This window comes from Seriola lalandi, unplaced genomic scaffold (assembly GCF_002814215.2).
Source record: "Seriola lalandi dorsalis isolate HSWRI2012SDOR001 ecotype SW California unplaced genomic scaffold, Sedor1 jcf7180002052504, whole genome shotgun sequence".
NCBI lineage: Eukaryota > Metazoa > Chordata > Actinopteri > Carangiformes > Carangidae > Seriola > Seriola lalandi.
The window spans coordinates 224,202-252,001 of NW_019523057.1; the positions used below are offsets into that span (position 1 = coordinate 224,202).

A 27,800-nucleotide genomic window follows, 5' to 3' on the forward strand; every position below is an offset into this window, starting at 1 on the left:
ATAAAGAAAATCCACCTTTTGGAGTGGCCCAGTCCGAACCCAGACCTTTATCCAGAAGAGATGCTCTGGAATGACCTGAAGAGACCTGTTCACACCAGACATCCTAACAATATGCTACTGGATGAGCTTGTTAGAGGTTATTGCTGCCAAAGGAGGTTCCACCAGATATTAAATCCAAAGGTTCACTTACTTTTTCCACCAGCACTGTGAATGTTTAATGGTTATGTTCAAAATGGACAAAAAAGAGAATTGTTTATGCGATATTAGCTTAAGAACACTGTGGTGATCTACATTTGTGACATAGCGAAAGATTAGATCACATCAATGTAGAAAACCAGGTCATTCCAAAGGGTTCAAATACTCTCACCACTGTATAATACATTTGACCTCTTCTGCACGACATATTTGTGTGTGCATTTCCTGTTTATTTGTAAAATGATATGCTTTCCACTGTAAAATACATCAATCTAGGAGGTGCCCACTATCCAATTATTTAGGTTCTTCAAATCACTGTATAATCTTTATTCATCTCAGTATTATAAAGAGGTTCTATGGAGCTCTTTATTTCATTATATGTGTGTCAGCTTTCCTCATATACAGTATGAACTGAGAGAAAGTGAAAGATGAGGCTGTTTCCTGCTTTAAACCTGCTCACCTCCATCTCTTCACCACATTCTCAAGCATCCACACTGTTTATAAAATACTACACTATGCCAATCAAATAAACACAGTTTCCCGAGGTCAGTGCAATATCTGCAGGAATGAGAGCGTGGGGTAATGGATATTTAGTCATGGATGCTTCATAATAACAAACACATCATCAGCATAATCACCCGCAACACGAACAAACAAATCAACTCCCAGCTCATAGATCCTAGTAATGAGCAATGGAGAAGAAAAGGAGGCGCACTCAGCACTCATCAGCTAAGCTGTCATCCACAATACACTTGGGACAAGCTGAGTGATTGTACAATTTTCCCCCAGGCGTACTGTACTGTATTACATAAGCATATACATTTGCACTGTACCAACTCTGGTGGAAATTCAGAGCTTACCTTATCATCAATTATGACCAGGTCCTTGGGTTCTGTGCGGTCAATCTTCAGGACTCGATGTTTGGTTTGTGCCTGATTGCTCCCCACCAAAAAATACCTCTGGAAAGAAGAGAAAATCATGATTGCACTGTGGGCTATAAGGCTTTTGGTGCAGATTATCACCAGTGCCTTTGCAATGTATCCTACATAGTTGGTTCTGGTAATACGTGCATACTGCAGACAACCAATTTATGATTGTGTAATATTTTGTGCATATAGGTTTTCAACGCAAGAAGCTTTCTTATGGATGATATTCAGTTTAGACTTGTCTCTACCAACCAATTTCGAGAGAACACAATAGAATACACATTTCCAAATTCCAATAGACATGGACAGTCTCTGTTATTACAAGTATGGTATAGTGGATGTTGACTCTAGAGTCCCATTGTTATAGTCTTACTTTCTTCAGGCTTTTTTCTTACAACATTTTCTCTCCACAATAAGCTTCAAAAGTAGAAATGAATGCATAAGAAACCTGTGAAATGATACAAGGACTTCAATCCAGATATGTATCATATAAAGTCCATGACTTTGAATGGAAGTGGAATTAGAGTAGCTACAGTCCAGAGTACATTTGGGCACAGCACATATTTGATCACAAAGCTCCGTTCTAATATGGCCCTTGTTAAGATCAGTGTCTTCCCTGTATGTCTCTTTTTTTCATGTCATTATTTCTCTCATACTGGGCTGCAAGATGGCGAAAGAACGTTAAATTGGAACACCATGTATCAGTACAGTCCGCAACCATTAAAGTCATCTCTTCGTGTTCCACACTTCCCAGTATCCCATGGAGCTCTATTTGTCCACAATAGTTAGACCACTGTTATCCAAGTGGGCTGAAAGGGGTTCAATAAGAAATTGTGATAACTCAACTGTGACAAATGTTTTCCTGCTTTTTTTCTAAATGTTTGTGACTAGTCATGATGGACAGTAATCACACTTTCCTTTTAACACCGGTGTACGTTTGGTTGTTGACAACATTTTTTAAAATGCATTGGAAAAACAAAGCAACACACTATTAGTTAAGTAGGAAAGAGGGATGCACAATAACTTGCCTTTCAAGTGCACATATTCATACTCAATGTATAGAAACCTAATCCACCCTAGAAGTAAAAGTAATTATTCTGACTGTCTAGACAACTGTATTCCCTGTAATTGACTTAAAATGGTTCATGGTAAATCAAAGTAGACTGGGCTATACTTGGAGCAGCAAGTCATCACAAACACTCTTTTGCTGCCATCTAGTGTTTGCTGACGGGCATGTGCAATCCTACAGGAGCTCTCCATCCTTTTCCACCCTCATGTTTACATACATTAACTTTTTTTAATGTCTGACAAGAACCTGTGAATCATATCAGATTGAATACCCAAAATGTCTGGGATAATTTGTTCTGAATGTCCTGAGTAAATACTTGTGCCACAGTGTCTTTATAAGGCACTCCCATTAGAGCTGAGTAGTTCCTAGCTCCATTTTGCATTTCCAAAATGCAAATACGGGGAACTGTATGAAAATCAAGCAGGTTGCTGCTGATAGGCAGCAGGCATACTGAATCTACTATTCTTTGTCTCAAAGAAGTGTAAAAAATAAACATTATATTGCTGTAATCAGTACATTGCTCTATGTACTAATACTTACTGGTACGTATCAGGGCAACCAAAATGCAATTCGGCATAAGTACCCTACTTGTACCCTACAAAGTGGAACTCATACAGAGACTGACCAGACGTTTTGGGAATCATGATGAGACAGTGATAATGACAGCAAAAAGATTATGTCAAACGTACAGCTCTGGTTTCATACAGAACCATCCTCTGGATCCCACTGATGATAGCCGCTGACTGAGGCATCTTTATTTCTGTTTTCTCCAGTCACAATCCAGAAGAGACAACACAAGAGCTGCGGAGTGAATGTAAACACAATATGTAAGTCCATTACACTACATCATAAAACACTACAAGTGTTGCACATACCGTAATCAACGTTGATACTTATAGCTACGGTATGTGCATCTTTTTATTTTTGTCCCTCAGCATTTCCTAGCTAACGTTACTCACCAATAATTTAGCTAGCTAGCTGTGTTAGCCACAAATCCTCTCCAGTGATGATAGTATGCATCTTCTCTGGCAGTCAAAACAACAACCTTGAACGTTTTCAATAAATTAAATATGTCTGTAAGCCGCCAAAGTATTTTCGGCCTGCACTCAGGAACATGCAACATTAATTTGTTTTAGTCAGGTGACTCATGTATGACTTGTTATCTCACGTCAGCTGATACGGTGCTTCGCAGAGCCAAAAAGTTCGAAAAAACGAAAATGCGATTAAAAAGTTGAGGGTCCTCCTCCTTGACTTTTTGTCTATTCATACATAGATAACAACTATACGCGTTAATTATTGTGGGCAACTAGGAATACACACACATTTCTTAACGCGGCAAACTTAAAGTAGCAAGCTTTAACTAGCTACAATATGGAAAGCCTCCCCTCCCTCACTTTTGTTTGTTAGTTGCTATGGTAATCGTGCTTGGTGACTGTTGACCCTGGATAACAAGGGGTTATATAAAGCTTGGTAGATTAATGTAAGTACTTGTTAACAAGCGATGATAAAAGTTTAAACTGGTAAAAATGGATGACGGAATGCCCCAAAGTAACGGTAAATAAACTTCTACTGAAATATAACAGCAGTTACTGTACCTTAATATCTTTTTTATCGGCACTTAAACCTTAGGTCGTAAGATAAGTTACAACTGACAGTTTGTTTTATGTCTGACTTTTAATTCTACCTGTCTACTGATATTTAATAAGCTCATATGGACCGTTTAGTGGACAACCTAATAGAAGATGAAGCTGAGAGAGAGAACCTTTTTGCCAAACCCACCTGCTTCATCATAGTTGGAAGACCGGTAATTTACCTTTTTTCACCCTTTTAATTTAATATTATACTGGAGATTTAGAAACAAATGAAGTCATGTTTTGGCGATAAGAACGTGTGAACATTGCTGGGTGCAGTGTAAGTCTCAGTATCCACTCCTCAACCACATCCTGGAGTTTGCTGTCACCAGTCCTCATAATTGAACCATGACACACCGAACACCGGAAATGTTTTTTCTAACACCTTTCATGTCATGTGACTTAATGACTCAATTTCAATTGTGTGGCATTTTATGTGACAGGGTGTTGGCAAATCCACCTTGGCCAAAAAAATTGCACAGTCTTGGAAATGTATCTTGATTGATGGTAAGGACTTTTATTTCCTCTTCATACCAACATAATGTCTATGCACATCATGTGATATTTCCTGTCTGCTTTTACAAAATTTCAGATACAGATCTGCTCAACACACACATAAAAAATAAAACAAAGCAAGGCATAGAGGTGAGTGATATCCTATTCTGTATCATGGTACAGGACGGTTAATTGTTCCTTTTGTGCGTCATATGTCTCTAGCCTCTAATTTGCATGTCTGACCATTTTAGCTCCTAAATATCTTATCTGAGGGGAAAAGTATATCAGAGGACAATGTGCTGGAGCTGATTCTTGCCAGGCTTAACTCACCAGATGTGGAACACTATGGTAAATCATGTACTCAGGATGTATTTAAGCAGGCATGCAAATAAACCTCTGGCTTTCCAAATGTTGTTTGTAGAATGTGGTTAACTTAAAAAAAAAATTGATGTGTACTATGACCACCAACAGCAAGATGTCCTTCAAAACAGCAGTATTGGAGCTCTGCCACTGCTTGTATTTGATTAATCAATGTGTTGTAATACAGGCTATGTGCTGAGCTGCCTGCCATTCATGTCGGAAGAGTGTCTGAAGATTCATGAGCAGATTGAACTGATCAAAAACCTCAAGCTAACACCTGATTTCATCATTAATATCAAGGTTAACATCACATCATATTTATAGCTATATTTACAGCTCAAATTAGCAATATCTGTTTTTTTGAATGAAATGTGTCAGTGTGTCATTGGTTTAATTATGAACGTAGCACCCTCATCTTCCACTAGTGTGCAGACAAGGACCTGGCCCAGAGGCTGTCAGGTTTGAAACAGTATCCAGAGACAGGGCAGCTGTACAACAGGGACCAGTGGAGGCGTGATGAGGTGTACATCGACACGAAAGAGAACAAGGATGAGGAAGTGGAGGATGAAGAGGAGAAGGTATACCTTTCCTGTCTTTAGAGTCATTTGGTTGTGATTGTATTCCAGTAATGAATATATAAATATTCTTAATTTCCAATTCTGTTGTATCATTTGGAAACATTTGGGTTTTGCACATTTAAGATGACTCTTTTTCATTTTAATCAAGCTTATCACACCTATAAACTTTAAACCTTAAACAAGACAGCTGTCAAGCCATGATTTTCTATCATACTTGTAGGATTTGTTTTGTCTGTAGGCTGTTGAAGAGGAACTCCAGAAGGATATTATTTATCAGATGGTGTGGATACCAGAGAATCTGGACAGAAATGCTTTTATCAGAATCAACATGTACAAGGATACCATGCTCAGACCACTGGAGGTGAGTTACCTGGGACAGCACAACCTCTGAGTGGCTCACAAATGAATTAAGAAGTTAAATAAACTACTCGTCAGTCATCAGTGCTGTCAGAGATATTGACTCAAAATCTAGGAAGTCAGCATTATTTTTCAAATGCCAAATCAGAGTGATGATATGTATCATCCCTCTATGTTTGGTGAAAATGGACCCAGTTTCTCTGAGATATTAAAAAGAATTTACTATCCAGCGTAGAGATGTATCACCATTTCCTGTTTTTTCATAATCCGAACTGTTGCATCATCTGAAATATTACCACTGATGCAAAGATGCTTAATACTGCTTAATCCAAAGGTCTTTTGTCACAAACCAAGTTTACTGTAATTTTCTGTTCTAATAATAATAAAATCAGACCAGGGTTTAAATGAATTGCCCTACTGACAAAAATATTCTTTTTAAAACTCACACTAAAACTTTTAGTTACCTTTTTTTTTTTTTCAGGACTACATGACAGCCCACAACCCCATCTACTTGTTGGAGCTGGATGGAAACAACACACCTGAACAGCTACACTTGGTAAAAACACTAAGGATGAATTAACCCTCTTTAGCAAACACATGCTACAATATCACAAACTATATAATAAGTAACAAAATTTTGCATATCATATTCTGTTGAATTGATTTTGTCACCATAATAAGTTTTTAATTAGTAGCCAATATTAGTCTTGTTCTGGCTTAAATGGGTGAAGCATGTGTGTGAGCATAAATGTGCATGTATTCACTGGATTGATGGTAATTGTTTTGTCTGTAGTCTGTAATGTCCCGTCTTGGATCCATGGCAATAAAGCGTGTCTCCATTCCCATACTCCTCCGCCAGGCTGATGACGAAGAATTGCCAGAAGATGTTGACACGGTCTGACATTAATGATCATATTTTTTTTTTTTCATCAAAACACAGTCAGTTATGTAAATGCTTTGAAACCACCAGTATTTCAAACAACTTTGAACAATAAACACACATGTGATTCTCATTTAACTAGAAGTAGTTCAATCCTGAGTTCATCTCTTTTCCAGGAGGACCTGCTGAGAATTATGTCGTCTTCCAGGGAAGTGGCCCCTGGCTTTAGGTGGAGAAGGAGCCGCTGGGGCCGAACCTGTCCTGTTGCTCTGAAGGAGGGCAAGATCATTCCTGGCAAGCCTGAATATTCTGTAGGGTGGGTGCTTTTTATAGGCTGTGGCCTTGTGAAGAAAGTTTACAGTGAGACTTTGCAATACTTTCAGCCAACTCTCATGTCAACCCCAATATAGCTTCCAGGACAAACTGTACATCCTCTCATCTCAAGAGGCCTGCCAGAAGTTTGTCAAAAACCCCAGGCGGTATTTACTTCCTCCAATGCCCAGGCCCCCTTGTCGGGTTTCCATCATTGGGCCCCCTCAAGCAGGAAAGAGCACCCTATGTAAGCTTCTATCCCAGCACTACAACACATCAGTGCTTGACATGGAGGAACTGGTGCAGCCAGTTCTGGCCAAGGTTGAACAGGAGAGGCTTGACAAATTCAAAGAGGAGACTACACAGGTCGCTATAGACAAAATCAAGATGAACATGGAGCAGGATAGTGGACAGAGTTCAGGCAAGGATCTTTTACAGTCTTTATTTTTATACTGTCATAGAGTGGTCTAATGATGCTAGATTGTTACAAACTGGGCATTTAGTATTAAATGTCAGAGTTTTTGTGCTAATGTCTTCTATCTCAGTGACAGAGGATCATCCAGAGGTGAAGGTCATGGTGCTTAATGCAATGGAGGAAGCCAAAAAACTGAGCACATCTCCCCTTGGCCTGTATGCTGAGGCACTGGCCAACTGTATAAAAGAGGTATGTCAAACATCTAAACATGGCAGCTGCATTTACACAAACTTTTTAATCTTAAAATTTTTTTATGTAGACATTAAGATCCAGGATACCCAGGATTTGAGACTATTGTTAGAATGTTTTAATAGATTGAATTTATTTGTAAGATTACATTGACTATATTAAACATAAATGTTGCTATTTGATGTTAATAAGGTTGATGTTACAGATGGAAGAGACAGACACAGATGCAGACGTCAGTACTGGCTGGGTGCTTGACAACTTTCCCATGAACTTCTCCCAAATGGATGCCTTACAGCAAGGTGAAATCCTGCCAGACATCCTCTTTTGTCTCAAAGACAGTGGTGGAAATCAAGGTAGGAGACACAGAAACAAAGCATCACAAACAAGTTGTTGTTTTATTTAAATATATAGACTTGTGTCATTGTTCATGCATCACCGCACTTCAATGTGTTGTTCAATGTGAACAGTTTTGAAGAGATTGTATGAGATGAACAAGGAGAGCGTGGACAAAGCAGTAAGGAGGAGGTTGCAGGACGAACAGTCTGAGAAGGAGAAACAGGTCCCGTAAGTGAAGATAAAATGATGCGGTGACATTTTGCGGTTTGTTATATCAGAGCAGGATTGTTCACGCATCAGTTCTTTTTCTGCTTCATTTCTCTCATTAGAAACCAAAAGGAGCAAGAATCAGAGGTGCTTTCAAATCTAGAAACAGTAGATGAGGAAACTGATGGTATGTATTATCTGTCTATGAAGCAGCTTAAATTCCCATACCCTCCATGAGCCTGTAAAGTGAAATCAGCATTATTTTTGTTGCATTCTTTTTCTATGCAGAAAATTCTAAGCAATCTGAAACCACCAGGCCTGTACGTCCTGACATAATCAAAAAGGAAGGTGAGACATTTTTATTAAATGAAATTTAATAAATGAAAATTTAAATGAAATTTAATAAACACAAATTCTGACTCATCTCTCAGTATTTACAAATTTCTATTCTCACTCTTCCCCTCCTTCTCCCTCTGTTTGCTCAAGCTGTAATACTACCTGGTCATTGGGAGTTGGGTTATCCAGGTGGCCCAGAGATGAATGACTATAAACTGCAACTGCAACAGTTTGTGTCTGAATGGGAACAAATGCAGTCAGCTCTAAATGTTACCTGCTCAGTACTGGAGATTGATGGCAAAAGCCCTGAGGATTTGCTTCAAGAGATGATCTTTCAGATGGAAAGTGAGTGTAACCTCAATCGCGGTCTTTCATTTTTGTTACACACACCTCATATCTTTCAGTTTATGAAAATATACAGTAATTAAATGTATACATTTTTTTTAAAAAAGGGAAGAATACTAGTTTCCAAGACTGTTGGTATGCAGCATTATTTTTGATAGGCCTTTTAAGTGGGAGGGGAAAAGAAAGACAAGGAGAATGCAAAGGCAGAGAGTGGAGTTGATGCCTTGGTGATAATTAAGATTTTTCTTATGTTACTCTCTTGGGGAAGCAAATAGTCAATATCAGTTAGAGATTAGGTTTTAAGGTTTTGTAGAGTGAACTTATTTTGGTTCTGTGGAGATTTTAGATTGTTAGTCCTACAATTTTCTTTGCGTCCATTTGGTTTTTTTTTTAATTCTTTTAGTCCTTTGTCATAAATCAGCCTTGTCCTGGGAGTACTAGACCATTTTGTCTCTGCTTCATGTCTGTGTGATAGTTTTAGTGGGATAGAGAGCTGAGGTAGGTCCTTTGTTCGACAGAAAACAGAATGTCCCTACCATCACCTCTTTGATGATGTGCCAACTATGCTGCTGTGTCCGCTACAGAGCCCTTCAAGTATGTGCCCTGGGAGCTGTCAGCGTTGGATCTGGACGAGGAGGCAGAGGATTTGGAGGCCCTAGCAGAGCTTGAGAGAGCAGAGGAAGGCAACAGTGATAATGATGCAGCAGAGGAGGATGAAGTCAGTAAACTGAGAGTTCTTTTCATTTTAAAGCCCCAATAAGTGACTTTATCTGAATTTATATGCTACGGGTTTATAAGTGAAGGGACTGAAGATACAGGGCTGTTTTACTGTTTTGTTGACAGATGTTTATAATATAAACAAACCTTAAACGGGATCTCTTCCCTCTCAATGAAACCAGGGGGACACAACAGCCAAGAGATTATTAGGTGATACTCATCATTTCTGCCCTGTGGCCTTAAAAAATCAAAACGTCCTGTTGCCCTGTACGGAGGAAATTGCAGCCAAGTACCGCGAGAAGACCTTCTACTTCTCCAGCCCAGAAGCAAGAGACGCCTTCCTTCAAAATCCTGTACAATTTGTTGCAAAGACTGAGCCTCTCAAGGTACAAGCTGACATGAGACAAGATAGAAAATAGTAAAATAAATTTTTTTTTAAAAATTCTCACAATATCTTATCCTCTTCTATCTAAGCCTCCTGCCCTGCGAGTCTTTTTGCTTGGCCCCCGTGGGTCAGGCAAGACCTCTAATGGTGAGTGGCTCGCCCAGCAGCTTGGTCTCTTCCATATTCAGTTCAGGGAGCAGCTCCAAATGCTCATCATGGCCAAGACAAAGAAGCGAGTGCCTCATACTGATGAGGAAGAGTCTCAAGAGGAGTCTCCTGAGGACTTGGAGGCCCTGATACAAGAAGCCAGGGGGGAGGGCGAAGAGGAGGAGATGGAAGATACCTCTGCCAATATGAATGACATGGAGGTCAGCCTCAATAAACTGTATCTCTAGCAAGATTTCCAATATTATGATGCCTCAGATCACTTTCTCGTTAGAACCAGAGTTGATGAATTATGATATCTTCTGAGTCTGGATTATTGTGTATTTGCTTTTGTGTGTTTACAGCAGGAAGTGGTACTGACTGATGAGGAAATGGCCATCAAAGCCTACCTCTCTGATGGAGAACCTCTGACTCCACAGATTCTGGACATGGTTATTGCACCATACTGGAGACAAGAACCATACATGTAGCTGTACACACGCACAAAACAACATTTGCTGTCTTAATGAGTTAGATGAGAAGATTGGTACCACCTTTATATCTATGTGCTAAATATGAAGCTATTAGGTTTATGCTAAGTTACCTTAACTTTTACATATACATCACCTGTATTCATTATATATGCATTTTCTGTATATTTATGTGCAATGTTTTTACGTAGTTATGGTGTGTGTTTATGTTTTTTGTGTGAATACCTGACAGCACAAACTATTTGCTGACCTTAAAATTCTATCTCTTTCTTGCAGGTCCACAGGTTTTATTTTGGAGGGCTTCCCCCATCATCCTGATGAGGTGCAGTACATGTTTCAGCAACAGCTTTTCCCTGACATTGTGGTAATCATATCGGTAGATGTCAGTGATGTTCAGAAACGTCTGTTGCCGACATACCTGGAGAAGTGGCGTGAGCGTCGTAACCACCGTGAAGCACAGCTGAACCTACTTCGCGATCTGCATAAGAAAAACCGGGTAAGCAAGTTGGTAATAGTATTTTTCTGCCAACTTTATTATGAAGCATTTATTATATTGTCATGTGTAAATATCTAACACAATAACTTTGATGTCATCGGTACAGGAGGAGAACATTGTCAAGAGAAGGGCTGAGCTCATGGCAGAGAAAGGTGCTACGGCAGCCAAAACAAAGGTAAGCGATCTCATCATAACCACAACAGTCATTCCCTCTCCTTCACTAATTAACCGCTCCATCTAATCTTTATCCCCTAATCGAGTAGTTTAGGTATCAAGAGGCTGAGGAGGAGGACGATGAGGAGGAAGAAGAGGAGGAAAAAGCTGCAGACAACATAGAGGATGAGATAGAGGCCTTGCTGGAGGAGGAGTTTCCCTCAGAAGAGGATAACGAAGACAAAGAGAACGAGGAGACTGAGGAAGCTGCTGCTGAGAGGCTCGAAGTGGAGATAGAAGAGCGATTTGTGACAGATGAAAACAACCTTGTTACTATAACGGTACAAAGACAACCTCACAAACCCATGATGGCACTTAACTAGCCAAACAACGATATGGTTTCCACACCCTTACCATTTCTGCTATTGTTTCATGTTAAGGACAAACTACACTGTAAAGAAGTTGTACTTTACTTACCCTCATATATTGTGCTTTGTGTTTTTCTATAATCAGGAGCTGTTGAGTGAGCAAAACATACCCAATGTCTCAATCAGTGCATCTCGCAAGCTTCAAATCGTCCGGCAGCAGCTGCTCAGGAAAATGCAGCCTCTGCTGACTAACAGGGAGTCACTCTTCCAAAAATGTCAACCCATCTCATACAGCCTGGCACAGAGGCTGCTGCTCTCCACTTACAAGTTACACAGTGCCTTTGGCTGCTGGGATCCCATCAAGGTATTTATAATCCCAGAATGGCCCCATCATCAGTGGGATGAGTCTGTGATTTTTGTCATGTATAAAAGTTCCAGAAGTTATTTCAGATAAAAGTACACCTAGTATCTCAGCAGAAATCTCAAATTTCCTTTACATAGTGTAATGTATTGTACATGTTGTTTATCTACACACAACCCCCTCTACAGCAATACAAGGAGAGAGACTTAATCCAGCCCCTGCAGTGGCCTCTCAATACCACATATCCCCTGATCTTCCATCAGTATATCTACTTCTTTGCATCTAAGGAGAACCGCAACACATTTATGGTCAACCCTTTAAAGTACCTTAGGCAGTCCAAGCCCACCCCATCCCTCCCTGTTAAGATGGCCGTCCTTGGACCACCCAAATCTGGTAAAACGGCTGGTAAGACTCACAGCAGTTGCAAAGTTTCCACTTTCTCATTTACATATCCCTTTCCTTTTTTTCTTAATTTTTGGTCTTCTCTCCATCTCTCCAGTGGCAAAAATGTTTGCTCAAAAATATGGCTTGGTACAGCTGTCCATTGGCAGTGTTATGCGTATGGTGCTCAACACTCAGGAGCACACTGATCTGGCTGTCCAGATGAAAAAGCACCTCTCCCAGGGCCTTGTTGTACCCGATGAACTGGCCATTCAGTGTCTGGAGGTGGCGCTCATGAGCTCGGTCTGCAGCACTCAAGGGTAAGACAGGTTCCATTCTTTTGTTTATTAAAACTCAAGGCCTGAAAAGGTCCTAACTGTTACCTTAGTAACATCACTGCTATGTACCATGTTATGACTGTCATGAATCCTGCATAGACTTGAGGATGTTTTTTCCAGGTACGTGTTGGATGGCTTTCCGATGACACTTAAGCAGGCAGAGCTCATGAGTTCTCGGAGCATCATCCCCATGATAGTCGCTGAGCTTGAGCTGGACACAGTGGAGGTGCTGAAGAGAGGCCTTGAGGACAAGATAAAGTCCAACAAGTGAGACAACACTTACACACAACAAAAGGAATAATAAATACACAGAAATCGTGTGTATTTTCAAAATCACAAGCCTTCAAAGTGAATGTAATAAAAATGTGTCTTCCTCTCATTATAGGCCTCACCTGATGCATGACAGCTCTGAGATCCTCCACATTCGTAACTCATGTTACAAGCAGGGGGTGGAGCTGGTGAAGAAACACTTCCAGAAACAATATCAGAACTGGATTCTGCTTGATGGCTTGAAGAGCAAATGGTGGATCTGGAACAGTAGTATAAAAGAAGTCAGTATCAGCATGAGATACATCCACAGTTACCTGGATAGGGTACGCAGCGGTAAGTATTAGAACCTTAACCAGGTATCAGCTCAGCAGAGCTTTTTATACCTGAAGTAAGATAACAAATAAATATATAGCATAGCAGTTTGCAATAAATAACAATGCAGCTGCGGCAATTAAATAAACAAAATAAAACATTAAAAGTTTTTTAAAAAGAGATAAATTAATTTAAAAAGTCACACAAAAGGTGAGTAAATAATAAACTTAAATCTAGATCACTCTCAAGATGACAAACAATAGGTTCTCTTCCACATGCCTTTTAATTTTGCAGGTCAGTCAGCCTGCATCAACAGGCTGTGCATCACACCAAAGGAGCTGCACCATCGGCTTGGAGAGTTTGGCCATTACTGCCCAGTCTGCCTAGCTCTACATCACCACCTGGGAGACTGCTCAGAAATTTCAGTTCTGATTAATTCAGCTGAGTACAGGGGACAATATTACAAGATGTGTGGCGAAAACCATTTAAAGGTCAGTGTAGTGGAGCTTTAGGACACTTTACAACACACAGATATCAAATGTTCGAAGGTGGAAAGTTGTCTGCTTTTAAGATATTTTAAATTCTGTGTGTGATTCCTGTCATTACTCGGGGGATTTTGTTATGTCTATATCATGCTCTGCGATTATAAAGGATAACATTTATGTTAACTGTGACTGAATCTGAATGAATGTATTGCTTTCTCAACCACAGAGGTTCCTGTCCACTCCAGATCAATTTGTGACTCCTGGCTGCCCAAACACTCTCCCAGAGCCCCACCTGCTCCCAAGAAAGCTAACTGAGATTCAGGTGAAGAACAGGTTCCCACAGCAAGTTGAGATGAAGGGCTTTTGTCCCGTTACTTACCTGGATGGAAAACAAAGGTACAGTATTCACCCGTATAAAGTCTAACTCTAACCATATCTCACATATGTCTAAATACAAAACAATGTGTGCACCACTAGATTCTTTATTTTGGCAATTTCTCCTCAAGTTCCAGCTCCACAGAAATAGATAATTGTGAAATATGGATAATAAGCCACGGTTTCTTATGTCTTTTCTTAGACACGTCTAGGACCCAAAATAAAACAAGTCAGTGCAAAGAGATTTATGTATGATTTTTAGGCACAATATGTACTATGTACTAAACAAAACAGGCCTTTTAATAGATTATTTTAATAGAAACAAACTCAAATTCAAACAAATATCATAGCTGGTGTTTGAAATCAGTCAGCATGTGTTTGGATACATGATTGACATTGATTTATTAATGGCTTCGTAGAGGTTCTCATTTAGCAGTTAGAAGTTATTTTACCTTCATAAATTTATAAGGGGTCCCTGGTCCAAGACTGAAGATTCTACATAAACTGCATTTTGCAAGCACATAATGTAAACCTAATGTGAATTATAATGACACAAAATAGTTAAAATCATACATTCAGAAAACACTACATGCCAACACAAACAAAACATGTTAACAAAACTTAATTAGTGTTAGATTTCTTCTTACTGCCCTCAACTCTTTAGTATATTTGTTAGCTTTCTATTCATGGAAGGCTTATTTGTTCCCAGGTATGAAGCCCTGGTTCGAGGAAAAAAGGAATATGCTGTGGAATACAGAGAGCGGATCTACATTTTTGAGACAAAGCAGAAACAGGACAAGTTTTTGAGGTTTGGTGCTATCTCTGCATATGCGAATCTCCACTCTACTGCTACTAGAATAATGAACATAATAAGTGAATAATGAGTCAACATTAAGTTGCTTCGCTGAACTTTGGTCTATTCAGTAAAACTTCATATTCACACATTATTTATCAAGGACTCCTGAAACCTACTGGGACCAGAGGCTGCCCAGTAAAGTTCCTCCTCTTTGTGAGCCTGTAGCCCTCACCTCCCTCCCAACGTTGGGTTACTTGGAGCAGGTCAAACACACTCAAACACACCTAAAAAAATGCAGTATTAGTCCCATCGGCATAGATTTTATAATATCAACATTTGATATAAGTGCATTTCTGAAGTGTTTCCCTGAGATATCTGCTCTGCTTTGAGTGAAGTCTGTATTTTTTAGGGTGTGGCAGTAGCAGTCATCAAGGCCATGACAGCTGTTGGGTGTCTCAAACCAAAGCATCCCTTCCTCTGTATACAAAGATCAGCACTCCTGTATGTGGCCTTCTATCTGAAAGGTAAACAAAATTCAAGAAAATTAAACATATGTGTACTGCTGAATTTGAATTAGAAGGATGTTAGGTACTCTTTTCTTAGATACGTGTTTGTGTTTTGTTTTTTGCAAGACCTTTCTTCAAAATTAATAATTTTAATAAAAAAAACATTTTTCTGTTGCCAGTAATTATTTACTTTTGCTTCAGTTACTTTTAAAATCCAGATCTTTCAATTGTGATACTGCATTTTTCCACATGTATCGTTTCTTTTATTTGTGTAATAAATGAAAGCTCACATTTTTACAGCTTTCAACCACAAGAGCACAGACTACACTCGCCAGAAGTACAAAAAAAAGCTGGCCTTGTTTGAAGAGAACTGTGCGCTCATTCCCTACCTGAGCTCAACAATGAGAGGGAACTACAGGCCCCCCAGTGAACGTCCCATTGACTTTGAGTTCAAACTTAACAGGTTCCTGGCCTTGGAAGTCTTGCCAAGAGCCAACTGTGTGCTGTAACTGTGCCTGTTTTGCACTTTTGACAATCACAGTATGTATGCTGTGATGACATGTGTGACAAAAAAGTAATTTGAAATATATTTTAAATGTAACCTCTTTTAAGAGTTTATTTTATTGAGAGCTATCTGTAATAAAGCATCCTTCATTGTCATCAGGGCTAAAAAAAATGATTTTGCCTGGGTGAATCTTGCTTCTTCGTAGCTTGGCCATATACTCTTGTAAACACTGAACTTTACTTTTCATGCATTGCATTTTATATGAAAATGAAATATATATTATGCAAGCGAGTTATGAAGTATATGATGGACTGAATATTATATATATACAGTAGTCAGTAGCTCTGTTGCAGTTTTCAGTGTCTGCCATCTGCACGTCAGGTTTCCTAAAGGTTGGAGGGTCCACACATTTCACAGTTCAGTTATTAGCAAGCGTTCAAAAGTACACATGAAACGGCTAAGATCGATTGGTTATTTCATTTTGATTAATTTTCATATATATATTAGACAAACAGTGATTACCTTCATTACTGTTTATTACATATATAAAAAGTCTAACTTTTAAATAAATAATTAAGTAAAACATTCATCTCGTTTATTCGCGCGAGATTTCCAGGAGAATAGTGAGCGCGAATTCGATGAAAAATCCAGTGGTCCTTCCCATCGTCAGCTGTTGTGCCTGACTGCTGTAAAGAAGGTAAGTAGTGACACCCTAACCATATGATATCACTCCTCTCAGTTTCTTAAAACGTCGCAAAACCTGCCACAAAATACTCAGCTGCTCTCTGGCTACATAGTAACTTTCTGTTTAGCGTGTTGCGTTAGTTAGCCTGCTAAGCTAGTTCTGCAACGTAGCTAACCTACTATTGTTAATGTTTTCTTAAACTTAACTTGCAGCCACTACTACTACTAGTCTCAATCACATTAAGGTTCCCGAAAGACGTTACGCCGGTTAACAAAGCCAAAAAATGTGACTATAGTGTCTTACACGGAGAATGAGACTCGCCTTTTGAAGTTGAACTATCAACTAACATGAGTCTATGCTAGTTATATAATCTGTGTTTTCTTTCACTTTCCTTTCCCCCGAAAAGTGGGTTGGCGAAGATGTCTAAAAGGAAAAGCAGATCTGTCAGTGAGAACCCCAACAAACGGGTCAGACCTGAGCAAGCGGAGGAAGAGGAGGATAAAGATGCCGCTAATGGTGACCAGGATGATCCTCTAATGAAACAGGTACATGTATGTTCACTCACTGTCATGCTGTAAGCATGCAGGTTTTCTTCTCTATAAAGACGTTTTATAATTTTTTTTCCCACTTTTTCTTCTTTTCCTTATTTCATGAGAAAAAAATAAGAACAGTGTAGCTTTATTACATTTGTATCATACTCTATATGTTGCATGCATGGGAGTGAAGTGACAGCAATAACTTGTGTTTAGTTGCAAAGTGCTGGTGAGGTGGTGAGTGATGCAGGGATTGTGGAGAGCATCACGTTGAAAAACTTCATGTGCCACTCACTCCTCGGCCCGTTCACTTTTGGTTCCAATGTCAACTTCGTCGTCGGCAACAATGGAAGTAAGTGAAACAATTTAACAAGTGTGGTATTCCAGTAAAGAGGATTGACAAAGTATCTAGATGTTTTGAACTGAAAATAAGAGAAATCCTTGTTTGCCACCCCAGAAACTAGGTTTTGCAGAATTGTCTGTTACAATGGCAATTGATGCTCAAATATAACCTAACTTGTTATGTAGGAGGTTGAAATGATCATACCTCTTTTCCCAGACCAGTTTTCAGGCTCAACTGTCTATAAAGGGGCTAAACTAGTGTTAAATGTTTTTTCCAAACTGAAACTCAGTCATTTTTTAGACACTGTGTCCTGGCAGGTCTTTGTCTTGTTATGCTATGACTATATGTCAGATAAAGGTCAGACCAGTGCTGATGTATAGCTGTCACATACCAATTTAAGTGAAATCTCTTGCTTTGAAATTCATGAGAGAAAGATCTTTTGTGGATAAAATTAGGACCATAGCTGTATTTTCAATGCAACAAGCTCACCTTTAGCTCTCAATACAAATGCTGTACAGGCTAAATGAACATGTAAGGAGCTGACAGCCATCATCATATGGAAGTTTGTATTTCACCCACTACATTGGCTGATGGAACTGATAAAGTGCTTGTACAGAAAAATATTTTTTCTATATACCAGGAAGAAGAAACGATCTCTCCTCACAAAAAAATTTGTAGTAGTTTCACATTTATCTCAGACCCATGTTACCGAGATTCTGAGAGATGAGCACTGATAGAATTAACTAATTAGTTATTACCCACAGTGTGAGTTTCGTCTCATTAATTCCACAGTGAACAAAAATGAAGAATGAAATATTGGTTTTGGTTTTGTTTTGTGATTCTTGATTGTTAAATGTTTTCTTTCTTCATTCATATTTGTTTAAATGTGCTGCTCTGTGGCCATTAAATTCACAAGTGTATCTGTAAATAGCCATTATTAATTGATGTGATCTGTGCTTGACCTCTTGTGTCTGCAGTTTTAAGTTGTGCAAGTGCATTTATTTTGAATGATCATGTCAGCTTAAACCTAAATCATGTATTTATGTAAATTTATGATAGGATTTTTTACTATAGATTAACCATTTTGCTTTGATACCTTCTGTTTTGTGTCTGTCTTATCTTCCATTTAATTCTTCTGTTTATTGCACTGTTTACATTTTTTTTTTTTTTTTTCTCAAACTGCTTGTGTGACAGGTGGAAAGAGTGCCGTCCTGACTGCTCTCATAGTTGCTTTAGGTGGGAATGCACAGGCCACAAACAGAGGATCATCCCTCAAGGGTTTTGTGAAAGAAGGTGAAAGGTAAACCTTGTGTCAGTTATGGCAAAAATTCTGCGAATATGTCCTTGTGGTTCTTTCCGCTCAAACTTCCTTGTTTACAATGTTGGGCGCAGCACACTGACTATTCTTAGGAAAAGAAGGCACTATAAAATTGACTGCATCTGTTGTCTTTAGAGAGAGTAGGACTCTCATATCCCATCATAAATGTGAAATTGTATGATGTGTATTAATGCTCAACAGATTTAAAGTATGTCACTGTGTCACCTGTGTTTCCGCAGCTCGGCTGATGTATCGATTACCCTGCGTAACAAAGGACGGGATGCTTACAAATCTGAGGTGTATGGTGCAGCCATCATTGTAGATCTGAGAATAACACGTGAAGGGTTGAGAACCTATAAACTGAGGAGCAAAACAGGTAAAGGATGGATGGATTTCTCATTTACAGTATTTTGTGAAAAGAACACTGCTGTAACTTGGTACAACAAAATACAGTTTCATATTTCCACCAAGTAAATTTAAGTTTGAACATCTTTAACAAACAACAAAAATTTTTTTTTTTGATTGATTTTCATTTATTTAATTTATTTCACAATTACAAAACACTGCTGAAGAGTAAGAGTATGAAAGGAATAAAAGGACAAGACAAAGTTTGCAATATTAGTGTGCAACTTTAACACTTCCATTCGCTCGCTGAATAATTCTCATAAAGTGTTAAGGATTCATAAGCTTTTTATTTCTCCTCTTGTAGGTCAAATTGTTTCAACCAAAAAGGAAGAGCTCCTGTCCATCCTGGATAATTTTAATATTCAGGTATGAGCAATGCAAGTCTTGTTCAGTACAATGTTGTTTAAACTTTACTATGACAAAATGAAACCGTGTGGAATAAACCTGTGTTTCTGTGTTGGTGAGAAGGAGTCATTGTTAAATTGTTTTCATCCAAAGGTCAATAATCCTGTGTCAGTTCTGACTCAAGAGATGAGCAAATACTTCCTGCACTCTAAAGGAGAGGGGGACAAGTATAAGGTTTGTCTAGTAATTACATATGACTACATTTTTAAGTGAAAATCTGTTGTTCTTGTGAACTTTTTTTTTTTTTAAATTTTCATTCCTTCTGCTCAGTTTTTCATGAAAGCTACACAACTGGACCAGATGAGAGAGGACTTCGTCTACATCAAAACCACCAAGCATGTCACAGAGGATAAAGTGGAGCAACATAGTGAAGTAATTAGTCTGCCTAACATTTTCACTTTAACTATATTAATACTATGAGTTTAAGAGTTTAATAAATACATGCTTAGGCATCATTGTGGATAGATTTTGTATTTTTTAATTATTAATTCAGTAGTTTAGCTAGACAACCTAGCTAGTTTTATTTGACCATGTATGTTTTTGTGACTGTTACAGTGCTTGAAAGACTTGAAGCGGAAATACCTGGAGAAAGAGGACCGTTACAAGAACCTATCATCACTTGATGAAATGCATACCAAACTGGAGGAGTTGCAGAAGCAGATGGCCTGGGCTTTAGTAAGATCATTTTGTCTTTTTTTTTTTTCTCTGTCTCAGTGATGTCGGATTAGTGCAAAAATTATTTAAAAGATGATTTATCTAAATATTAATGACTGCGAGTGCCTGTGTAAAATTGTACAGGTGACAGAGATGGAGAAGGAGTTGGAGCCGATGAAGGAGAAGCTGCGGTCAGACAGACAGTCCACTGAAAAATATGATGAGAAGGTGGACGAATGGAAGGTGTAACACTTCTTTAGTATTCACCATAAAATCAAGGGTTCAGGCAGCATATGATTGATTCTCATCATCACAAATATTTTTCAATTTTTAAAGATAACACCAGAATCATTAAGTGTGCATTTTTAGTATAACCTACAATTACTAGTAAATAAAGAACTTCTACTTTTGTTTGATAGCTCTCACCATAATTGGCGCATGTATAGCCTTTAACCCCCTACTTCACTGTTTTTATGTTATCACGCAGAACAAGGTGGAGGAGGCTGAGAAGAAGTACAAGCAGATCCAGGAACAGTTGGAGGGGATCACCCAGCAAGTCCAGGAGCTCCAGCCCAAATGTGCTGAACTCAAGGCTGAGGCCCAGAGACGCAATACTCTTTTCAAGACCAGTGAGGTCAGGTTCTTATGTCTGTAATGATACTTATCTCTTGCACTGCCTCACTTCTTGTTATCAGCCACATCAGTTTGCAGTTCCAGTTGCTAACAACTACAGTTGAGTAATGTAATCCAGATAAACCTGATATTTTTGAGCGACGGTGTCTACAAAAGAAAAATCTGTCTCTGTCTAACTTTTTAACTTTTATTGTTATCATAGTGACACTTGGTTTGCAACTCTGTCATTGTTTCTGTTCTTCATTTATGTGTGCACTCTAGGTCACTGTCCACCGATGCAAAGCTAACCTTAGAGACCTGGAAAAGGACAAGGTTCAGTTGTCCTCTAGGATAAATGATCTCAAGCTTAGGTACGACTTCATCCTGTTTTCATGTGTTGCATGCAAGCTGATATATGTTTTAATTCTGTGCTTTTCTTTCTTCTAATATTTGTTGTCGCATTTTTATTTAAATCTCTCTAGCATCAGTCAGACAACAGGAGCAGAGAGTCAGGCCAGGACGGAGCGTATGGAGCAGATCCAGGCCGAGCTGGAGAACATGATGCACCAGATTTCAACTCTGGGCCAGCAGATTGACCAGTATCACAACGCTTGTAGCCGTGCCAAGGAAGAACAAGGAAAGATGAGGTAAGGAAATAGAAATTGGACACAAAAACAGTTAATCGTGTACAAATCAGAAACTGAGGCAAGAAAATTACAATCACAAAACACTTTTATGTGAATCCATCCCTCAGTCCTTCTGTTCCGTCAACTCTTCTAATTAATTCTACCAGTGAGTTTATATGCAAATAAAACTGAATTTGGGATTCTCCTGTCTTATAGTCCAGGTAGGCAGCAATTCCCTAAAGAATCTTCTCAGCAGTCCAAATTAAAAATAGCAAAAAGGGCAATCATTAAAATATGATTATCTTCTAACATAATAAAGCCTACCTCCTTCTGTCTTCAGGAGAGAGCAGGAAGTGCTCCGGAGGTCCATCGAAGGCAACAGAAGGAACTTGCAGACTATGGAGAGCAGTCGCTCCAATCGGCTGCGGCGTTTTGGAGAACACATGCCAGCACTCCTCACTGCCATCCAGGAAGCTCACAAAAGAGGCCAGTTCAAGCACAAACCCCGAGGACCTCTGGGTGAGAATCGGTGTCCACTTGCAAACCCTTTGAATAACGACTATAATATCACACAAATGGGGCAGCACATTTTTACAGTAACACTAGTAAGAATATGTACTCGCTTTATTTATAGATATTTAAAATGAGACCAAGCCTCACAAAACTTGCTCAGTAATTAATTTTTCTTTGTCACCGGCAGAGAGCAAAGCCTGATTAATGAATGTTGAAAATGACAGACAGTGCCTGTTTTAAATATCTAATCACAGAGCAAGCGGTGCAAGTTCAAATTCTTGTTTGGACATTTATGGTGGCAGGAGAGATCTGTCTCTAAGTAAACACAACAAGGGATATTCTGGTTTATACAGCCACTGTCAAGTTTATTTGTATTCTGGTTTTCAAAAAGGAGGAACGCCAAACAGAGTAATGAAACAGCTATGGTTACATATTTTTGTCTAGCAGTGCAGGCAAAGTTATCTAAATAGAATATTGTAGAACATATTCCCCTTAATATCCTTCAGTGGGAATCTGAAAGACTGAGAAGAGCAGAATTTATGGCTGTGACTCTGTCTTCTGTGTATTCCATGTTTACTATTTTACTCTGCTGTTTTATGACTTCTTGTTAAATAATTAAGCATAAATAAATGACTGTGAGAGCCGTGTCTGCTATAAAGTGATAGGAATATTAAAAAAAGAGGGAGATGTTTTCTTGCTTCAGTGGGAAGCTGAGCAATGTTAGACCCTTGTTTAACTCAGGTTTAGAGATCCAGAAGATGTCATTTTGTCCTTCTGAAAGTGACAAAAATACACTTCTAACTTTGTCGTTTCTTTTTATATTTCCTTTCCTTTTACAGGTTACCTTATTAGCCCAAAGGACCCAGAGCTGGCCCTGGCTATAGAAGTTTGTCTTAAAGGTCAGCTGCAGGCCTTCACCTGTGACAACCACGAGGATGAGAGGGTGCTGCAGGGCCTCATGGCCAGAGTGTTCCCCGGAGGCCGCAGACCTACCATCATTACCAGCCAGTTCCTCCCAAAAATCCATGATACAAGAAAAAAGTGAGGACATGTACATTATTCACAGAGACATTTATTAAAAGCTTGTTTAAAGTTTAGCAGTACATTGACTGGAAAGAAAGCATGAGGCTTTAGGGTTTCCTCCACAGAGAATGATAACATTGGTCAAGTAATTACACCAGTGATAAGGTGTTTTCACTATTACAAAGTTTACACAGCTTCCTGATGACTATGACAGGCCTATAAATGAAAGACCGGATGGCAGAGCATTATATTCAGCCATGTTTGTTGCTATGGCAGCTATGACAGTTTGGAACTCGCATTACAATACAGAAATTTATCATGCTGGTTTGAGAAATGTCAGGATGTTTTTGATGCTTTTATTCTGCTGTGATGCATTGTTACCGTACTGTACTACTGTACTGAGTGTACATATTAATTCAGGATGACCGCAGGTGAGATTAAGTCTGTGATACATATACATATTTTGTTAAATATCACTTTAACAGTGCAAGTATATCGGAAGAGTTACAATAAAGTGACTTTGGTCTGTTTTGTCTGTCAGGGCCGTGAATCACCCTGAATACCCCTCCGTGCTTCAAGCTCTAGAGATTGAGGACCCAGTTGTGGCCAACTGCTTGATTGATCAAAGGGGTATAGAGAGCATTCTACTCATTAAGGTAACAAGCAGGTTCTTCACAAGAAAAATCCCAGTAACATCATAAGCTATGTAGCCATGTATTTTAAGCAGATGTGAACGCTCGGCAAGGACAAGTCTTTTGAATATGATAATGAACCGGTTTACTTGTTTTTATAGGTGTGTAAATTCATCCATGATCTGATCATGTGATCCATTTAATCATATCTCTTAAAACCCAGTCCTCACATTTAACACTTATGATAGCAGATGTTGCATTTAAGAGACATGTTTAACCACAGCTTTTGTTTTTAGTGTTCTCTAGGTGTGGTGTATTAACAGGGATTTTGTTTTTGTTGCGCGTGTATGTGTAGAATCGCACAGAAGCTCGGAGAGTGATGCAGGGCAGGAACCCTCCTCAGAACTGTGTCCAGGCCTTCTCTAAGGAGGGAGACCAGATCTTCAATAACCGTAATTACACTGCTGAGCAGACCAGAGCCAACTACCTCACAGGAGATGTTGAGGAGGAGATTAGGTGTGTATCTGTTTGAAGTTAAGACTTTATTACTTCACTCCTGGGTACCTCTGGCCACCAGGGGCACCCGCTGCTGACATTGTGGTGGTGCCATGTTTGATACAAGCAATCCTGAGTATATCTTGAAACAATAAAACAGTTAAAAAATGAATATATATTGCAACAGTGAGTGGTTGTATAAACCTGTGCTCTTGTCTTCTGTCCTACTACCTTCTCTATCTCCTTCACTCCGTCTGTTATCCCCTCTCTTGTTCACTCTCTGTCCTCTCAGGCATTTGCATAGGGAGATGGAGAACCAGAAAGCTCAGGCAAACCGCTTCGATCAACAGATGAGAAAATTAGATGAAGACATCAAACAGAATGAAGGGCTGCTGAGAAGAGCTCACATAGAGCAGAAGACTACCAAAGTAAAGATTTTTACCTCTTACATATCAGTATTCATCTCTCTCTGAACCCGGGATATTATGAAATCTTGACACGGTGAATTCGCCAATGAAGTTTGTGTAATTGATTTAGGATAAGGCCACGAAACTACAGCTGGAGCTGACAGACCTGCAGAATGTGGAAGAGCCTCAGTCAGAGGACCTCAAGCCCCTGGTTTGTGCAGAACACATCAATTCAGTACAATGCATTCAAATGTTATTTAAAAAAAAAAAAAAAAGAATAATTGTGATTTGTTACCACTCTACTACAGGAGGAGGATCTTCAAGAGATTGTTTCCAAGATTTCGTCCAAGCGTACTGAGTGTGACGAGGCACGACTTCAGATGGCCGACCTTAAGGCCTCATATGATAAAGCAGAGCGGGAGTACAAGCAGCACAAAGAGCAGATCAACACTGTCGCTGAGGAAGCTGACTCGATCAAGGTAATGTAATACCTGATCAATCTAAAGAAATACTCAGATTAGCACTGTTGTCTTATTGTGCTCATTATGGAATTAGAAGGGAGTTAGAGGAGGAAGAAGAGTTAGAAAGTTAAAATCGGAGTCTTGGAGCATGTGACCAGACTTTATCAACTTAAAAATAAATTCAAATAATTTAAAACTTCATCAACTTGTAAAAATAATTTAAAAAGTTGCTGTAGCCCAGTCATTTGGTGATTATTCTCAGCACAGTCTCATCATGCCCACGTTAATGGGTGTAGCATATGTGGTGATTTGTTGTTTTGCTTGTCCTACTAAAGGAGGAGCTGAGTAAGGCTGACCAGGAGGTGATGAAGTGCAAGCATCACAAGAAACACTATGACGAGAAGCGCAGCACCCATCTTCGCAACATCCAGACCCTCAACGCCAACCTTGACAGCAAGGATAAGGAACTTCAGGTATGCCTTACGTTGATGTGTGGGGTGACATGAGACAGGAGTCATCAATTTATTAATGCCGTAGATTTTGCACCTTGTAGTTTTGTGTCAGAAATTGATGGTTTGCTTTGCTCTCGGGTTCAGACGTCTGTGTCCAAGGCTACGGAGATCTGTCCTGAGCGCGTAGAAGTGCGTCGGACAGCCAGGAGTCTCGATAGTGAAATCAACCGTCTCAAGGTTAAGATCTCTACCCAGCGGGAACAACAGGGGGACCGCGAGGAGGTTGTGAGGTATGTTACCTCAACCCCTGTGATAAATGATAGTAAAATAACCATGACCATGTAGCGTCATAATCGAAGTGCAGCTAAGTTTTCCCTTCATTGACACTACGATGATACCCCACCCCCCCCCTTCTAGGCAGTACCATGAAGCTCTGGAGAACTACAAAAACCTTGCACAGCAAATGAAGAACCTCAACACCTTCATCAAAAGCCTCGACAGTGTTATGAACCACAGACTCCAGGTTTACGCTGAGCTCAGGAGGCAAGTTGTCGAATCAAAAAATGAACCCTTTGCTATTATTATTATTTCAACCCCTTGTTTATTCTTTTTTCTGTTCTGCCCTCCCTTCCCTTCTCGTCCATTTGATCCCTTTTCTCTGCATCTCTCACTGTCTTAGGTTCCTCTCGGCCCGGTGTAAATACTACTTTGACAGCATGCTGGCCCAGAGAGGCTACACTGGAAGTATGACCTTTGACCACAAGAATGAAACCCTCTCCATCACAGTAAGAGGAACATGTGCTTCATCAGTTGGACAACACATTAAGCCTCATTTTCCCTCTAAAAATGAAAAAAGTTTTTTTTTGGTGGATTGTGTAACGCCAGTGAACTGTAGGTCACATGAGTTCTGTTTTCAGAATGCACATTCCTGGGTTCAGTTCAAATGAACTTGTAACCCGGACTGTGAGAGGCAGCTATTAGAAAACCGAATAAATGATATAGCAGCAAAGTTAAAGTCTGAATTACAGCACACTGAATTTTTTCATTAATTATTGCTACTCATAATAAAATGAGACATGACAGCTACAGCTTTTTACCAGGTGGTGTCAAGTGAAATGCTGACAACAAAGCTTTCTTGTACAACATTGACTTCTCATCCATTGCTGTGTAGGTGCAGCCAGGCCAAGGAAACAAGGCTCACTTGAGCGACATGCGCACTCTGTCCGGAGGCGAGCGCTCCTTCTCCACTGTTTGCTTTGTGCTCTCTCTTTGGGCCATCACAGAGGCGCCTTTCCGCTGCCTCGACGAGTTTGATGTTTACATGGTAATCAGAGACTGTTCTTATTGGTATTGTGAAGTCTGTCTGGATATGAAATGCTTAAACTGTGGAGTGAAATCATCTCTAAAGGGGAAGTTAGGAGAAAGTTCATATGCAAGGTCCTTGACAATTGAAGAACTGTCCTCTCACTGTGTTCAGCCTCACTTATCAAAATATAACATGAACCTTGGGTTTTGTTTTGTTCAATTAGGACATGGTGAACAGAAGGATTTCAATGGACATGATGCTGAAGGTGGCTGCTGGTCAGCGCTACAGACAATTCATTTTCCTCACCCCACAGACCATGTGTGTAACCGCTGATGCATCAGTTTGTTTATATATTTGTATATTAAAGCCGTTTGACCACCCAGATAGTGATTTATTGACTTAGTGACTGTTTATTAAATTAGTAAATGAGTTATGCTAAACTAATCTATTCAGGATTAATAAATGTGATTTTTAGTCCACTGCATGGTTTCCTCTTAACCTCAAAGATACAACCACATTGTTAACTTTGTTGTTTTTCTCCTGTTTCTCAGTAATCTTCCCATCAGCGAAATCATCCGCATCCTGCGACTGAAAGATCCTGACCGGGGCCAAAACAACACACAAAGAGGTCAAGACGAGGACCAGTAGTATTGCTAGCTGAATTTAACATTAAATGAGGTGATGAGACCGCCAGCAGGTGCTAAGACCCTCCATAAGTGTGATACCAGGACAGGCTGGAGTCGGGAGAGAGTTTACTTCTGTGTAACTGTTCAAGTTGTGTTTCAAGGGTAGCGTTTTAAATGTTTTGTAAGATGTAATTGAATTAGATTGAGGGGTTTGTACAGGGGGGAAAGCATTTTTATAGCCTTTGTCAAAATAACTTAAATGGCTTAAATGAAAACTGTTATGTTGGTTAAGTGTTATTCATTAAACCAAACAAGTTAGTAGACACATGCAGTGTTGTGAGTTTTTTTTATGCATGGAAATATATTTCAGGACTAAGGCTGGATTGTAGTGGAGAGTTTTTCCACTTTTGACTTAGTGCATGATAATTTAGATTCTCTATTATGTGTTTCTAAATAAAATTGCTATAATTCATGTTTTTCTTTTCTTTTTGACCAAAATGTCACAGGACACAGTAAAGATGACTGGTCAG

At 39.4% G+C, this 27,800-nt stretch overlaps 3 protein-coding genes across 4 annotated transcripts in view; 2 read left to right on the forward strand and 1 right to left on the reverse strand.

The window, feature by feature from the left end:
* The window catches only part of fig4a (FIG4 phosphoinositide 5-phosphatase a), a 47,074-nt gene extending 43,732 nt beyond the window's left edge, over positions 1-3,342 (reverse strand). Inside the window, exons 1-3 of the mRNA XM_023400486.2 lie at positions 3,150-3,342; positions 2,880-2,991; positions 1,056-1,154 (exon numbers count right to left, since the gene is read on the reverse strand). Of these exons, the coding sequence (XP_023256254.1) occupies positions 1,056-1,154; positions 2,880-2,942 (162 nt within the window). The 5' untranslated portion in view covers positions 2,943-2,991; positions 3,150-3,342. The remainder of the gene's footprint in view (positions 1-1,055; positions 1,155-2,879; positions 2,992-3,149) is intronic.
* A 261-nt stretch (positions 3,343-3,603) lies between these two features.
* Positions 3,604-15,948, forward strand: ak9 (adenylate kinase 9). 2 transcript variants are annotated; one of them, XM_087172378.1, is made up of 36 exons: positions 3,604-3,744; positions 3,897-3,994; positions 4,265-4,328; positions 4,414-4,466; positions 4,568-4,664; positions 4,864-4,976; positions 5,102-5,254; positions 5,493-5,615; positions 6,093-6,167; positions 6,405-6,506; positions 6,668-6,807; positions 6,902-7,224; positions 7,349-7,467; positions 7,673-7,820; positions 7,935-8,031; positions 8,133-8,197; positions 8,299-8,358; positions 8,497-8,691; positions 9,276-9,409; positions 9,591-9,794; positions 9,883-10,161; positions 10,306-10,424; positions 10,705-10,924; positions 11,031-11,099; positions 11,188-11,418; positions 11,591-11,809; positions 11,995-12,211; positions 12,306-12,507; positions 12,646-12,792; positions 12,911-13,128; positions 13,402-13,598; positions 13,819-13,988; positions 14,677-14,775; positions 14,924-15,026; positions 15,173-15,287; positions 15,570-15,948. In XM_087172378.1, the coding sequence occupies exons 1-36, from the start codon at positions 3,717-3,719 to the stop codon at positions 15,776-15,778; spliced, it is 5,205 nt and encodes a 1,734-aa protein (XP_087028504.1). In that variant the 5' UTR covers positions 3,604-3,716; the 3' UTR covers positions 15,779-15,948. The 2 variants fall into 2 exon arrangements, with proteins under 2 accessions (XP_087028504.1, XP_023256244.2); XM_023400476.2 differs by having other exon boundaries at positions 3,605-3,744; positions 10,303-10,424.
* A 436-nt stretch (positions 15,949-16,384) lies between these two features.
* On the forward strand, positions 16,385-27,593 carry LOC111650597 (structural maintenance of chromosomes protein 6). Its single transcript, XM_023400512.2, has 27 exons — positions 16,385-16,471; positions 16,866-17,004; positions 17,209-17,344; positions 18,530-18,635; positions 18,893-19,029; positions 19,363-19,424; positions 19,557-19,637; positions 19,734-19,835; positions 20,019-20,138; positions 20,262-20,360; positions 20,605-20,751; positions 21,012-21,100; positions 21,212-21,376; positions 21,696-21,874; positions 22,708-22,909; positions 23,433-23,547; positions 23,879-24,039; positions 24,311-24,446; positions 24,556-24,636; positions 24,734-24,904; positions 25,222-25,359; positions 25,483-25,628; positions 25,756-25,881; positions 26,018-26,123; positions 26,510-26,662; positions 26,868-26,962; positions 27,196-27,593. The coding sequence occupies exons 2-27, from the start codon at positions 16,879-16,881 to the stop codon at positions 27,290-27,292; spliced, it is 3,276 nt and encodes a 1,091-aa protein (XP_023256280.1). The 5' UTR covers positions 16,385-16,471; positions 16,866-16,878; the 3' UTR covers positions 27,293-27,593.
* The last annotated feature ends 207 nt before the right edge of the window (positions 27,594-27,800 follow it).

Coding starts and splice junctions, on each gene's coding strand:
- ak9 (XM_023400476.2), top strand. CDS start 3,717: ATGGATGACGGAATGCCCCAAAGTAACG. Junction 5,616..6,092: donor CCATGCTCAGACCACTGGAG/GTGAGTTACCTG, acceptor TTTTTTTTTCAG/GACTACATGACAGCCCACAA. Junction 6,808..6,901: donor AAGCCTGAATATTCTGTAGG/GTGGGTGCTTTT, acceptor ACCCCAATATAG/CTTCCAGGACAAACTGTACA.
- LOC111650597 (XM_023400512.2), top strand. CDS start 16,879: ATGTCTAAAAGGAAAAGCAGATCTGTCAGTGAGAACCCCAACAAACGG. Junction 19,030..19,362: donor TAAACTGAGGAGCAAAACAG/GTAAAGGATGGA, acceptor CTCCTCTTGTAG/GTCAAATTGTTTCAACCAAA. Junction 26,124..26,509: donor ATGAAACCCTCTCCATCACA/GTAAGAGGAACA, acceptor ATTGCTGTGTAG/GTGCAGCCAGGCCAAGGAAA.